A 15,104-nucleotide genomic window follows, 5' to 3' on the forward strand; every position below is an offset into this window, starting at 1 on the left:
CCTGTACTGCCTGTGTGAATGCAGTGTGAGAGCGAGTGGTTGGAGGTGGGCCGTCAGTCTGCCCCAGGGCGGCTGTGGCTACAGGCGTAGTTTACCTCCATCCAGTATGGAATAAATGAATAATGCAATGTGGAGCATCTATTGAGTGTCTGGAAGAGTGCTGTACAAAACCAATGCATTATTATTATTAAAACACTGGTCACACTCTGAGGTCCGGGACTCTGTTGGGGTAGAGAGATCACAGAGTTTGTGCCTGCACTTAGATTGTCACAATTCTACTTTTACATGTCAAAGAAAATTAGAATTACTCTCTTTCTAGTATCTAGACCAGACCTTGGAAACTGCATTTGGTTATGTTTTGGAGGCTGGAAACGGCATCCGCTGTCTTTTTTTTTTTTTTTTTTGAGGTAATCTGTGAGGAAACCACTGTACTAGAAGCGCAGAAGATGTGGATGCATTTGGTCATCCGACTGGACCTTTGCTGTGTGTCACTTCGTTTTCTCTCTCTCTCTCTCTCTCTCTCTCTCTCTCTCTCTCTCTCTCTCTCTCTCTCTCTCTCTCCTCTTCTTCTTCTTCCAGTTGACCTCCACTGTCTCTATTTTTATCCACATAGTGTGCCGGGTTTTCACAGACGTAATGTACTGGTGATAAAACTTAGTAAAACTTGTGGATTGTCACATCCTTTCTGCTCGGCTGATTAAATAGCTCTAGTAATGTGTGGACTTTATTTGGCCAGAGGGGCCATGTGTAATTTGTAACAAGGGGACAGCTGCGGCTTCATTACTTTTATGTCTCCTGACATTCAACGCGACTGGTCAGGATCTGAATTTCTTGCAAATTCCGAGTTCTCTTTGCATCATATAAAAAAATAAAATCAAGAAAAAAGAAAACGGAGACAAAAGCTCGGGGCAAAGAATATGGTCAGTGAGCACAACAACCAGAGGAGATATTAAACATAAAGACACACTGATACGTGCTGATAGTGGAGCCACAAGCACCATTAATAACTTCACCAGTGTCTCATTCTGCTTCAAGCATAAATAATGGAAGTGTAAGACACAAATGGATTAATTCAAATATAATACTCTTACAGCGATACTTAGATCCCTTATTCATAAACTACTTTCTGCTTTAATGTAGGTGATGTACTTTAATCATTGTTACTCATCAGTAAGTGCAATGAAACCTTAATTAGTTAAAAAAAAAAAAAAAAAAAAGCTGAAATTGCACAGATAAAAAAAAGCCTCACACTGTTGTGCTCTGTCTGCAGCCTGTCTGCGTGTTATCTAAATGTTGCACGCAGTTTGCCGTTGCCCTGCTATTTTAAAATGTGCAAATTTGAGTATATTTACCTTCTGGCTGAGGCTGGCAGTTTGCCCTGTGAGGCAGTGGGCGGGTGGAAGACAGTTCAAAATGACTGAACGTGTTTGTACACAGAGGATTCGCTTCTGATTCTGTTCTGCATACCGTCCATCCGTCTTTATCAGACTCGGCGTTGAGTGGTGCTGAAGTCAATCCTGACTCTTCAGTGAAGTCCGGCTCCGCTCTGGGCAGGTCGCCGCTCCATCACAGGCCAAACACAGAGCGACAGACAATCTCACACCCCTCATTCACAACTACAGGCAGTTTAATGTCAGTGATCAGCCTGGGATGCGACTCAGCCCATCTGAGTGACGTCCATCCGAATAATACAATAGGAAATAGTGTGACGTTGAATACGATTGATAATCAATCAGAATGACGCTCAACTGTTGAGATATATTGTAAAAAGTATCAATAAATTCTAATCCATGTCCCAGAATGTCGTATTTGGACTTAATAGCACTGAACTCAATGTTGATGTTTCTGCTGCTTGATGAGATTAAAGTCAATTGAAGAACAAATATTTGAAGTGTTTACAATGCAGGATGCATGTTCTAGACATGAGTTCCTAAGCCTGCTGAGAATGCTCCCGGTAGAACTGCGCCGTGCCCTTCATGCTCCTTTAACTGCGCCTCTTGTCCTCACAGGTTCCGGATCCAGCAGGTGAACATCGTCGGTGCCAGCCCCATGAGCGCCCCCTCTCGGCTGATTCAAACCTTGCAGGCTGCACCCGACACGCACCCCTCCAGCCTCGGCCTCCATTCTGCCACACAGACCAGTCTGCGCTTTCGATGGAAGGTACTGGAACAGTCAGCAGATCGCCTCCGTGAGACCATTAAGCCCACAGCCTGCTGGAATGGCGCTAATACAGCGGGGATTGTCTCTGTTCCTCTACTGCACCTCCGGATACATTTACCATCACTTCCATAGCAGTTGCTGCTCATATGAACTCAACAGCAGAAAGTCAGAACAAGCTGAGTGTGTGACAGCCTGTAATCAGTGTCTGTCCTGGTTATCAGCACCAGCACTAGTCTGTCATATTCTCCATTCAACATGTTGGACTGCAAGCAGCACAAACTTCAATGTAATTTTCTCCTCACTGTCTTCACTTTTCCATTCATGTCCCTGCTTTCTAAACCTCCTTTTTTTCCCTCCATCTCTGTGACTGCTCCCCCCCCCCCTCCTTCACCTCCTCTATATTATGGTATAAATGGAGAGCAGAGTATTTTCCATTTAATAGTTGGAATGAGAAAAAGAGCCTGTCAAATCAGACACAGACACTGAGGCGCTGTGGGCTACCTGAGCAGCATGCTAATGGGATTTCACCTGCATGTTAGCGCCGAGGCTGGGCTATGCTAGCTTCCCTGCCGTAATGGAACCATCACAATGGTTTTAGCTAAGGCTATTATTCTAAGCCGCATATTAAGGGTAATAAAGCTAATGTGACATTCTGTATTATGGCTCCTAAATGCTAAGCTGAGCTAAATCACAAGGGTATTTAAAACGACTGGCTGTCTGGCTTCCTTATCAGTTGCGCAGCACAGGACGACCTCTGTACGACGCTGCTCAAAATCTTCTGTGGAATTATATACTGTGAGCAAACTGAAGTTTCTGCTAATATGCTCTTTAGGGTAACGAGTTATAGGTGGTCGTAGAAGTCATGCATAATCACACTTCCTGCCACAAAGGCAGAGAAGGTGGTTAAAAGTGGGGGGAAGCAGGGGAAGAGCATGAGAATTGTAGTGAACGAGTGAAGAGAGTCCACAACAGGAACAAAGAGGGGAAATCAGCAATGTGGTCTCTGACCTGTACGTGTTTTGTTTTTTCTGTTCGTAAAGTTCATCGAAATTTAACTTCATCTTAACTTCCGCACATCCTACAGATGTTTGATCAGCCTGAGATCAGGAAGAGTTGAAGACTAGCATCTTTGTCATGTTTTTCAAAAGCGCCCCCCCCCCCTCATGATTTCCACAATGTGCTTTTTCATTGTCACTGCTATCAACAAACATTATTGCCCTGAAGTGTTGCACATTATTTACGGGTTGGTCAGTAGACAGCAGACCAAGGTTTCCCAGCAGGTCGTTGAACACGATCGTCAACACCGATGTCAAAAACAGTGAAGTGAAAACGTAACTCAAGCAGGTTCTTTTGTTGCTCCGCTGCAGTGTTTTATTTACCCTGATACATTTCTCTCTGGGGTTTTTTTTTGGGGGGGGGGCTGTTCACATCCAATAGATTTTCTGTAGCATCCAGAGATTTCGAGTAAATCTTATGAGCATTTCAAAGCAGCTGGCAGTAGTTACCCGCACTGTAATGACGTTACATCAAAAATGTTTGAACGCCTGTTTCTCACTCCTGGATATCACTGCGGGTATTGCCCCTGACCTTCACCCGGAGGTCAGCGGTTCCAACAGACGCACTCGAAACCGATAAACAGAGGTTAACAGCTCGAGCCACGCGGATAATGAGATACAGCGAATAGGGGTTGAAGGCAGGAGAATAGACAGGATCTTCTGTTGTCCTCTCAATGGCAGGGGGAATATCACCAGCTTTGTCCATTAATGGAGGTAGTTCTCCTTTCACCCAAGTGCACCTAGCTAGCTGTACATGTAATTAAGTAATGAATGCGAGTTCCTTTGTGATCTCTGTATAGCAAAAGGCCCCGGGGGCCGGCCTTTGTGTTTACAGCCATCAGTGAAGTGTTGGCGCCTCTTTCGCTTTGCCAGTGAAACAACAGCAAATCGAGACCCAGACGTCTGGCCGTCCCAATTTGGCCCTTGTCAAAATAAGGCTGTTTCCTACACTTGCTCATTTTTTTCCTTCTTCCAAACATATCAATTTGCAGGACTGACGATTCAGGGGCTGACTCACCAGCCCCCACCACCCCCCACCCCCCCCTTCCTGACAGGTGTTATTTTAACAAGACAATCAATGTTTGTTTTGTTTGTTTTTTTTCACCTCCCCTGTCAGTGGTTTAAAAGTTGAAGCTGACCAGTGTAAATGACTTTACCTTCCGTTGAAGGCTAATTCCAGCCAGGTCTGACGTTTGACGCCTGTGAAAATGTGCATTCTTATTAGTAATTTGAAGGAGAGAAACATGTCAGGGCCATTAAATGTAAAGTACGTCCGTGCGATTTTTCTCCTTTCACCTTTTCCTTCACGTCCAGTCCCTGCCAGAGTGCGAGTACAACAGCAGCCCAGAGACGGTGGGCTACAGGCTGCGTGTGTGGAGGACGGACGGCCAGGGCGAGGACAGGACCGAGGGCGTGGAGGGAACAGGAGGCGCCACTGAGGCCGCCGTGGAGGGTTTGAATCCCTGGACCCAATACCAGGTTCAGATACAAGCGTTCAACTCCATCGGCGCGGGACCGTGGAGCGACACTATCGCGGCGCGCACCACTGACTCTGGTACGGACGCAGGCCTCATCCACTCCCATTTCCTGTTTGCTGGTGTGCAGCGCCGACGTCTGTCGCGTATGATGAGAAATAAAGTGCTTCAATTACCTCCCCTTGTCCCCGCTGATCCCACCACTTCTCTCTGCCCCCCCGACACCCCCCCCCCTTCTAATCTCGGAGAGGGGAGACTGCCGGAGCGAGAGGGGAGGAGAGGATTGAGATAAAATCAAAGATTGATTCAGATAAGGAAATAGTATTGTATTGAGCGTGTGTGCGCGTGTCTGTGTGTTCTCTAGTTCCATCGGGATCTCCGGTGAATGTGACTGCCGAGGCGGCGAGCTCCTCCAAGATCCTGCTCTCGTGGTCCGCCGTTCCTCAGGCGCAGAGAAACGGCGTCATTCTGGGATACAAGGCGAGTTAAAAAAAAAAAACGATCAAACCGGAGACAAACGGGCTCACCCTGGCATTCACACTTGACCCCATCAGCCCATTATCGCTCCCTCCGTCACATTCACACACACACACACGCACACACACACACACACACACACACACACACACACACACACACACACACACACACACACACACACACAGAAATCTGATATAAGATGAGCATGATGTAATATCCAGTAACTTCTCCCGTTTGTTCTTCCTGCATTATGGCTTTTAAAAGCACAGTTAGTATGAATGGGGGCGTGTGTGTGTGTGTGTGTGTGTGTGTGTGTGTGTGTGTGTGTGTGTGTGTGTGTGTGTGTGTGTGTGTGTGTGTGTGTGTGTGTGTGTGTGTGTGTGTGTGTGTGTGTGTGTGTGTGCGTGTGCGTGTGCGTGTAATAGTTAGCATGTGTTTGAATGAAGCTTTACAGAACAATATGCCTTCATTAAACAGCAGGTTGTGTTGTGCTGTAGCCCAAACAGTAGCTGGCTTATTCATTCATAAAATCTGCTGTTTTTGGAGAGTATTTTAAAGCATAAATTGCAGCTTCAGGAAGCAAAGTGGGATGTGTGTGTTTATGCCCGGTGTGGATCTGCTTTGCAAACTCCTTCTCGGTCCAGACTTCATTTGCACGCAAGCAGCCAAGCTTGCAATCCGTCTCTATGTGCAGAATGACTTGTCCTCCCAGAGTCGTCCCGCCTCGTTCGTTGCAAACCCCGGCCGTGACGTGGTTGACACCCTCGGATGTTTCTGAGGAGGAGCTGAATGAACGCTTGCTGATGGGGATCAACACTTACTGCCAGTCAATCAGCATGCAGTCATTAATTCTAACTTTACAGCATCTTACACACACCATTTCAACAAGATAAGTTTTCCCTATTTGCGGATCTTGTCTTCCGACAAACCAAAGTTTGATCGTATTGTATTGGCCCAATTAATAAAGAAATTGACCGTTTCAAATAGTCAGGTGTGGCAAAGTGTTGCCTCCTCTTGCAGAAATCTCTTTTGATGTTTGGGATAATTGTTCATTACTCTCTGATATCAACACGCTGCCTTTTCACGCAGATTTCCTTCTCCTCCTGTCCTGTCCGCCGTCCACCCAGGATCATTATCTGGTTGGGAGGTTCACTTGTAGTTCAGTTTCAACTTTTCAGACCGATTGCCTCACATTATCCTCCAGCTCTCTTTGATATGATGCAGAATTTATAGCTGAATCATTGACTGCAAGCTGTCCAGTCCCCGAGGCAGCGAATCAGCCCCAGAGCAGAAGCTTTCCAACATTACGCTTCACAGTTGGTTTGAGGTTCTCCTCCTGACGAGTTCTCCGCAGCAGGCATGTCTACTGTTGGTTAGGCTAAACAGCCAAACACCTGCGCCTTCGATTCAGCTGATTAAACAGTACTTTTTTTTACAGTTCTCAATTTCAATTACTTCAAAAAGTTTGACTGCTGTCTGAATGCATATGGAAAATTATTATATTAGATAGAGCTATTTTTCTTCGAGGCAGAGAGGGAGAATAGCATAGCAACAAGCCCAGGGGTCTGATGGATGGATGGATGGATGGATGGATGGATGGATGATATAAACAAGCTAAAAAATCTTGACTGATCCATCTTTCTATCTTTCTAATATAACTTGAAAATTCTTAATTGTTTTGGGACTTTCAGTTTGAGCTTTACTTGTTCTTATTCTATTAAAAAAAACATAAATGATCTTTCATGATGCTTCTACTTCAATTTTAATATTCACCCAGTTTCCTGATTAATGGCTACCACATATAATTTAATTGGTGACTAAAAACTGCCCGCAGGAGTCAATGTGAGTTTGTTGGATGTGTTGCAGAAGATGGATTGGCGGGTTTAAGAGCATCGTTGTGCCCTAATATAAACGTGCATCATAAAAGAATTTTAGTTCAATGGAAAAACAAATGTTTTCCATAATTTAATTGCAACTGTGAAATATATGGGTTTTAGATCGATGACACTTGCATAAGCTTTAACACTTCAACTCTTGTTGTTTTCTTATTGTTTTAATTCTCAAAATGTAAGCTTATGTAATAATGATAATAAATCTACATAGTATCACGGTTTATTCGAGTATTTCATTTTTCAAAACGTGCTTTCTTTCAGGTTATCTACCTAATTAGAATTTAAGCTTCAAGGTAACTATATTATCACTGGGAGACAATTTGGTAGACAGCAAAGAGAAAACAAACAAACGCAACAATATAACAAACGGCAAGAATTCAACCCACAGAGATTTTTAAAATGTTGCTCGTGTGAATATTCATTGAGCTCATTGAGGGTGGACTTTGGAGTGCACACATTTCTCCAGCAACAACGTCATTGTTAGCGTGACCTTTTTCCCAGTGCGCAGCTGAAACTGTGCTGCGGACACTTTCATGTCATGAGTTTGCAGATTTATGGACAAATCAAATCAAATCATTCGGGTTTCAGGAAACTGGAGGAACGGTGCCCTCATGGGCTGTCATGGACACATCAAAGTTGTTGCTGTTAAACTCAACAGTTCATCATTTTTCTCACAGTGGATGATTGAGTTTGAATAATTCTGAGATGTTTTTATATATTTTGGGGGGGGGGTGCGAAAGGCTTTAGATTAGAGGCAGTCAAACGTTTGACTGATGGGACTTTTCTACCAGAAAGAACCAGGTTGTAGTTCAGGGCCAAGTCTTAAATGAGCACCGCCAGAGAACTGGTCCTCGGATTCAGACCAGAAAGACAGAAAACATTGAGTCTCCTCGTCGCTCTATTGGTGATTTTCACGTCGGTCTGTTTTCAGTCCGGAGCCCCGGAGTGGAGAGAGAGAGAGAGAGCGAGAGAGAGAGAGAGAGAGAGAGAGAGAGAGAGAGAGAGAGAGAGAGAGAGAGAGAGACCTGTGAATGAGCTTGGGGCTTATTTTTCAACATTTGGGCATTACATGGTGAATTTCTGCTCCTTTCACTTTATTTCTGGACGTGTCTGAATCCAATGTTTCAACATCAGGAGGAATGGAGGTGTAGAATGATAGAACGCAGCCCTACAGCCGTTTATAATGGAAACCTTCGTAAACACACGCTGATTAAAGTTCTCTTTCACATGGCGCCATTAAAAGGCTCATTCTGTGGCTGAAAAAAATCCAGGCTTTCATTTGCAGTTGTATGTAGGTTGTTTTCTTTTAAGTTGATGATGAACCAAAATTATGGCTTCATTATAAAGAAGTTCTGTGGGTTAGAAAATATTAATGGAGCGTCTCGTAGCAGAGCAGTAAGGCAGTGTGCGGCTGCATCGGCAGGGCAGGACTCGATACTTGTGGCTCTGTTGGAGCACTGTGAGCATGTATGTAAACTTGGAGGTTATGTTTCATGCGAGGCGAAGAGGCGCTGCACCTTGTTAGGACGACTTGAGGTGTTCCTGCTCTGTAGAACGTGGCCGGCGTCAATAAATGAGCCTCAAATTAGGTGTCAGCGTGTCTTTTTCCATTCGGGAACTGTCCACCGCTAATTGGATTAAGTCTCAGAGAGTGTCTGTTCAGGTTGGTAGGACTCTTGTGAGGGACGCACTATAAAAGCTTTTGAGAACCACTGCCTCAGATAATCTCATCACAAAATAAGTGAGGTCGTTGTTTTTGGGGTTGCAACTGGTCCATTCGGCATGTTTGTTGCCACCGTGAAGGGATTTATTGCGACGTTTGTTAGTTTTCTTTGTGCTAGCTTTACCGTTAAGGACAAAGGCTGCAGAACATATCAAATCTGACCTTGAATGTTGGATAAACCTTCTTCAGGTCCTTCCATGATTTCATTTCACACTTCAATAACAAAGAAGACAACTGAATGTCAGACGTGTACGTAACATGTTCCACTTGTCACCCACCAGACACGCAGATCTGGATCCTCCCACTCCAAATTGAGGCGTTGTGTCGCCTTAATTTATGCCTCAATATCCCAATCATCCGTGAAATAAACATTTAACAAAGAGAAAGCATATGCTAAATATCTATACTAATATGAAGGTGTCATTGAGTGAACCTCTTAATCGTCGCCCAAACACAAAGCGGAGGAACAACGATTTAAAAGGGAGAGAATTTATCCCCAGTTCCTTGGACATAGTGGTGATATAAATACATAAGTCTGCACAGTAAAACAGGCTGCGGCTGTGCGATATAAACCAAACGGCACCATCCAGTTTAGTTTCTTTCTTCTTCTTCTTCTTCTTCTTCTTTTTAATGTGTGAAATCCGGGTCATAGCATCCACCGTGCCCAAAGACACATCGCACTCCACATCTGTGTGTTTTCTTGTGCTCTCCGGAGGAACACACTGAGCCGCATGCCTGCCATGTTAATAGATGGGAAGTGGCTGCCAGCAGCGGCTCTTTAGCACCTTCTCTTCCTGAGTAGACGTTGAATGGCTGCTCCTGCCTCCTGCTGTGCATGCTTCATCACTATTTTTTTTTTTTTATTTCTGACTCCAAAGCTCCAGATGACATTTGCCTCAAATTGTTAAGTGGTTACCGTTCATGTACGAGTTTGTAAAAATGGAATAAAAACAAGTGAGAACAAAAAAAAAATGTTTTTTTTAAAACAACAGTAAAGAGCATTTGCTGACATTTTTCACGTCGTTGCCTGACGAATCACAATGCAGATTGATTTTTTTTTTTGCTTAGCTAATGGAAGCCAGAGTAATTTTAATTTCAGAATCAGTCTTAGTTATTTCACTAAAAGCCTGGCCGTATTCAATACTTTTCTTTTTTTTTTTTTTTCCCCTCTTCAACATTCACCAGAAAGACACACACAAAGCTGAAAGAGTTGACGCCATGCAGCCAATTCGTCTGAGCTAAAAAAAACAACTAAAAAAAATGAATCCCTGACATCGCGGAGGCGCATGGCTGCACACGCTCACATGTCCCATCTCTGACTTAACTGTGATGAACATGAGCACTGCGCTGTGAGTCACTTCCTCAGACACCAGTCGAGTGCTGTAAACACCTGCAAGGTCATCGAATCCACAGCGGAACAATCTTTGTCACGTTTGACTCATGCATGAGCATTATTTGCTTTAAAAAAAAAAAAAGGAAATCCTATGAAAAATAATACGTTTTTAAGTGACACACAATCTGACGAGTAATAAGAGATTGTTGACTATATTGGACCAAATGTGAAAGAAAGAAAGAAATGTGCCTTCTCGAAAAAAGGGCCTGAAAAAGTGGAATTGTGTAATATTTCAAGTCTAATATTCCGGGGGGGTTTTCCCCGGTGTAATGCTGTATTTTGTGCCACAACAGTAACAAGATAAAAATGTTAGACCAGCTATGGCATGCCAACATGACTGAAGTGCGCACAATGGATGATGATTTTCGATTGATGATTTGTGATCACCGTCCTACTGAAGGAGCTCCGACCAGCGACAGGAGACGTTACAACTCCATGTAATCAGGGAACAGTAGAGCCGTTTCTATGTGTGCACTGTTTTGCAATGCGAGCTTTGTAAAGGTTCCATCTTATATTAAGGGTTTCCCATTCAGACAAACATGTCATCCCTCTCTTCAGCGGCAAAGTGCTCCACTTTCTCGCCAATCTAGTTGCTAACTGAGGCGTCCTGCTGTTCGCAGGTTTGTCAAAGCTTTTTCTTCATTATTGTTAAAAAATAAAATAAAAATGCTTGCCCGCTGTGGTCAAACATGATTCGGTGAGTGCTGGAGGTTATTCAAAGCTTCATGGAGCTGAGGAGCGCCTCTGTTGGGTGTTCATTATAGATCTATACCTTCCATCCAACTATTCTTTCTTTTAAATAGATATAAGTATCCCAGTGGTTGGCTGTATTTTTTTTTCTTCTTTCGTTTGGTTGCATACAGTCAGTTTGTCACAGCTGCTTGGTTCGTTGTGAAATAGTACAATAGATCTATGCAAAGAGATCCACAGTCAGGTTCTTTGATATTAACAGCTTCTCTTATGTACAAATAATCTGGTGTTCCTTTGATTTCTATGGTGTACTGCTGTTGCAAAAGCCACGGATGCTGATGGATGGATAGATAGATAGATAGATAGATAGATAGATAGATAGATAGATAGATAGATAGATAGAGCATGAGAATAAATAAGCGAGAATAGAGAATAAAACAAGTTATTGCACATACCCCACAGTAATAGCACATGTGAAAGGCAATAGAGTGTCTGCATTCACAGCCCTCTGTTCAAAAGACGAATGGCGGTGGGAAACCTAATATAGCGGTACTCAAACATATTGATCTGCTATCTCCCTATCAACCTTATGAATAGCTGTTTTTCTACACTTTCCCTTGTTAACTGGGATGAGTGCATCTTATTTTCCTCCAGATATGTCACAAATAAAGCCTCTTTACCATCTGAAAGCTTTTATTGGAGAGAGGTTCACTTTGCATGCGTAGTGACTGATCGCGCTGCAATCGCGCAGTAAACGGTGGAATAAGGCTGATGTCAGACTGCACAGTGAAACGGGAGAGAAAAGAAACTCCCAAGACTCCAGGATCCCCAAAACTTCATTCAGACTTTAAGCACACTGAGACGTTACAGGGAGCTTTTTCTCTCTTTGGCGTTGGTGCGGTTCAGGAGTTTGTCTCTGCGAGGCTCCACAGGGAACTTGTCAGGGTTTTCTGACAAGCCCGATGTAGAAAACTGCTTGAATACGAAGGTTACCAGGCTGGAAATCTGCATTATCGTTCATATTCATCATGTTTATCACTGCTCTTGTTTTGCTCACTTTGACGGGTGTGAAATACAGTTTACTATACTTATTTTGTATTTTAAAATCAGTTTTTCAGTGCCGGAGTTGCAATTAGGGGACGGTTATGCACTTTTATTAGTTTCTTCTGTGGATAATGCTGAAGTCACTGTCCATCCCATCTGGAACCGATGCCAGCCGACAGGTTGACCATCCATCACAGAGAGAGTCTCACACACTTACGATCACGCCTTCTGTTTCTAATTTTTTTGTTTTTGGACTATAAGCAGAAAACTGGAGTACACAGACAAAACACACACACAGAAAGAGCATACAAGCCCTCAAACGGAGGATTTTCTGCACTAACACCGACAAAACTCTGCAACTTCTTTTATTGGTTCATCTTTTTTTCCCACATATTGTATTTGCTATACATTGACAGCCACACAAATTGTTCGACATCAGCCACTTTTTCGAAGCCCTTGGAGACACTGTGAGGAAAACCGTGTGAATTAGTTTATTGATAAAAAATATATATCTTTCCTTGACTGTTTTGCTGGTGTCGCTGTGTTGCAGGTGTTCTACAAGCGGAAAGACTCGGACGACCCGCCCGGCGTTCAGGTGGTAGAAGGCGAGGCGAGCGTGTCGCGGCTCCTCGGGGCCCTCCAAAAATACACCATGTACGTGCTGCAGGTGCTGGCGTACACGAGGCTGGGCGACGGCCCCCTCAGCAACCCCATTCTGCTCCGAACCAAAGACGACGGTACGACACTGATCTCACTTCATTTGAGCAACAGAGGCAGGATAAAGTGAAATAATAGAAGGAGAACTTATAAATACTGGCAACATCAAATTCCCTTTTTATTTTTTTTTTAAGTGGAGTGATACTATTACACTATTTGTCTGCCAATTTCTCTGAAACGGAGCCCCCCCAGTGGACAATTGTGGAACAGCATGAGAAGATATTGTTATTTTTCTGTGGCAGGCCAGTTTCGACCTGCAGGCTGCATGTTTGATGCCCTTTGTCTCACACCTTTGCCTTTTTCTCACCTCTGTAGTTTTTTTTTTTTTCTCACCTCTGCCCGTCTCTGCTCTCAGCACATACATGCTGTACGGGGTCATTTCCCATGTCTGGTCATGGACACCGGATCGCTTCAGCTACAAGCATCTAGTTATCACTGTAGGCTCTTCAGGAAGGAAGAAATTGGTTCTTCCTTTAGTTTTTTTTTTTTTTTTTTTGAGATAATGTAATACAAGTGCAGAGGAGCGTGCACAGAGATTTCAACACACACACACACACACACACAGACTCACCCACTCTGCAGTCATCCGCTATCAAACAGTGTCACGTATGAAAAGTTTTTCTCATTTCAGGATGAAACAAGAACATGGAAGTCTATTCCTGACAATGTATAATGAACTCCCCATCCTGTCTGTCATTCACGCACTGTACACTCTCTCACAAAAACACACACACACACACACACACACACACACACACCGTGACATTGACATGCATGTGCTGATCTGGAACGTGTACTTTTACCAAAAACAAATCCAGGACGAGAATGAAAGAAAATTACATTTTCTATATTGAGTCTTTTACAAGCTCTCAGAGATGTGTGACACTTATGCATGTACTTGGAGGGGGGGGGGGGGGGGGGGGGGGGGGCGTATGTGCATACAGCTGGGCCATCATACCAACATATTAGATCATACGAGCCAGATGCTGAGCCGCTCTCTTGCAGCGTTCTTTGTGTGCAGCTCTTTTCACAGGTTTCTTTTCCATCGCTGTATATTAAAACTGGTTCATTCTGCTACCAACTCCCATCTCTCCTTTCCTCTCCAGTGCCAGGCCCCGTTGTCAGGATGGTGTTTCCAGAGGTACGATTGTCATCGGTTAGGGTGGTTTGGCAGCCGCCCACGTTTCCCAACGGCATCATATTAGGTACAAACAACAAAACACACACACACACACACACATACACACTGTGGTTTCTGCTTGTAGTGGGAATGCATTTGTTTTCAGTTACTGAAGGACAGCTTAATGAAGGAGTGATTGAACAGTTTTAAATGTGCATGCACGTACGTACGTACACACACACACACACACACACACACACACACACACACACACACACACACACACACACACTGCTGTGATCATTCAAGGGAAGGAAGGAAGTAAAAGCCGTAAAATGGAAAAGAGCTGATTCTGTTTTAGCTTTCAAATGAGGGTCAGCTCTCTCCACTTAACTGCTGAAGTTTGTTCGTGTTTGTGTGTAAATATACGTGTGTGTGTGTGTGTGTCTATTTGTATATGTGTCTCACTTACCAAAGCTGTGCCTGGAGGAAAGGGCTGCTGCAGGTGCTCGGAACACTTTTCCAAAGTGAGAATCAGTAAGAACAGACTAATGAGGGAAAGGAGAGGTGAGAGAAATGTGTGAGCTGCTGAGCTGGAAACGGGGAGAACAGAAGGGGAGAGACGGCGCAGAGGAGATGCATAGAGGTGAGAGGAGGGACAGGTGTGCCTGTGCACGTGCGATGGTGGCGGGGTATGGGGGGGGGTGTTTGTGCTCTCAGTGGGGGAGGGAGTCGAGCAGGACAGTCTGAGTGATGTGTGACTGTGTTGTTGGGGGGAGGACATTTAGTGCGACACCACTCTGTGACAGAAGGATGAGTGGGAGGGCAAATCACCCTGACATACACGCACACACACACACGCACAGTTGTTGTCATGCTGTGTCCTTGCTGAGCACAATGTGTGTTTATGCAGATACAAATAACTGTAGTGTACCTGGTCTCGCAACTGTCCATGACGGCCTCATTTTTCTTCGGACTCTGCCCATGGGGGCCTCACGCAGAAGGTGGACACAAGGATAACAAGAGCAGATATTTCATTTGGCTCCTCATAACCTTTCTATGAGTGCACTGTTCACACACTTGCACACACACACACACACACTCACAGTTTGTGGCCTACTCGGGGTATGGCGTTGACTTACATTCATTTCCTGCAGACTTAAATCACAGCTGAGCTACCCCTTGTCAAACTTTCAACTAAAGGTTTTAAAGAGTTATTACAGTGCTTGGTGACATTATGAAATATTGCTTAACAGTGTTTGGGACCAAACGCCAATAGGAAAAGTCTCAGCAGCATCATTTTCACGCTAACGAAACAAAACTCTCTTTAGGTTGAGTCCCTCATGAGTATACTG

The 15,104-nt window shown here is 44.2% G+C and overlaps 1 protein-coding gene across 4 annotated transcripts in view; it reads left to right on the forward strand.

The window, feature by feature from the left end:
• The window catches only part of LOC308128664 (protein sidekick-1-like), a gene marked incomplete at its 5' end in the record, with an annotated part of 285,540 nt that overhangs the window by 233,314 nt on the left and 37,122 nt on the right, over positions 1-15,104 (forward strand). For all 4 annotated transcript variants that reach the window (XM_080494304.1, XM_080494305.1, XM_080494306.1 and 1 more), the window contains 5 exons: positions 2,010-2,160; positions 4,530-4,770; positions 5,055-5,170; positions 12,463-12,649; positions 13,736-13,834. In XM_080494304.1, coding sequence (XP_080350430.1) covers positions 2,010-2,160; positions 4,530-4,770; positions 5,055-5,170; positions 12,463-12,649; positions 13,736-13,834 — 794 coding nt within the window. The remainder of the gene's footprint in view (positions 1-2,009; positions 2,161-4,529; positions 4,771-5,054; positions 5,171-12,462; positions 12,650-13,735; positions 13,835-15,104) is intronic.

Source organism: Blennius ocellaris, assembly GCF_963422515.1.
Source record: "Blennius ocellaris genome assembly, chromosome: 3".
In the NCBI taxonomy this organism is placed as follows: Eukaryota; Metazoa; Chordata; class Actinopteri; order Blenniiformes; family Blenniidae; genus Blennius; species Blennius ocellaris.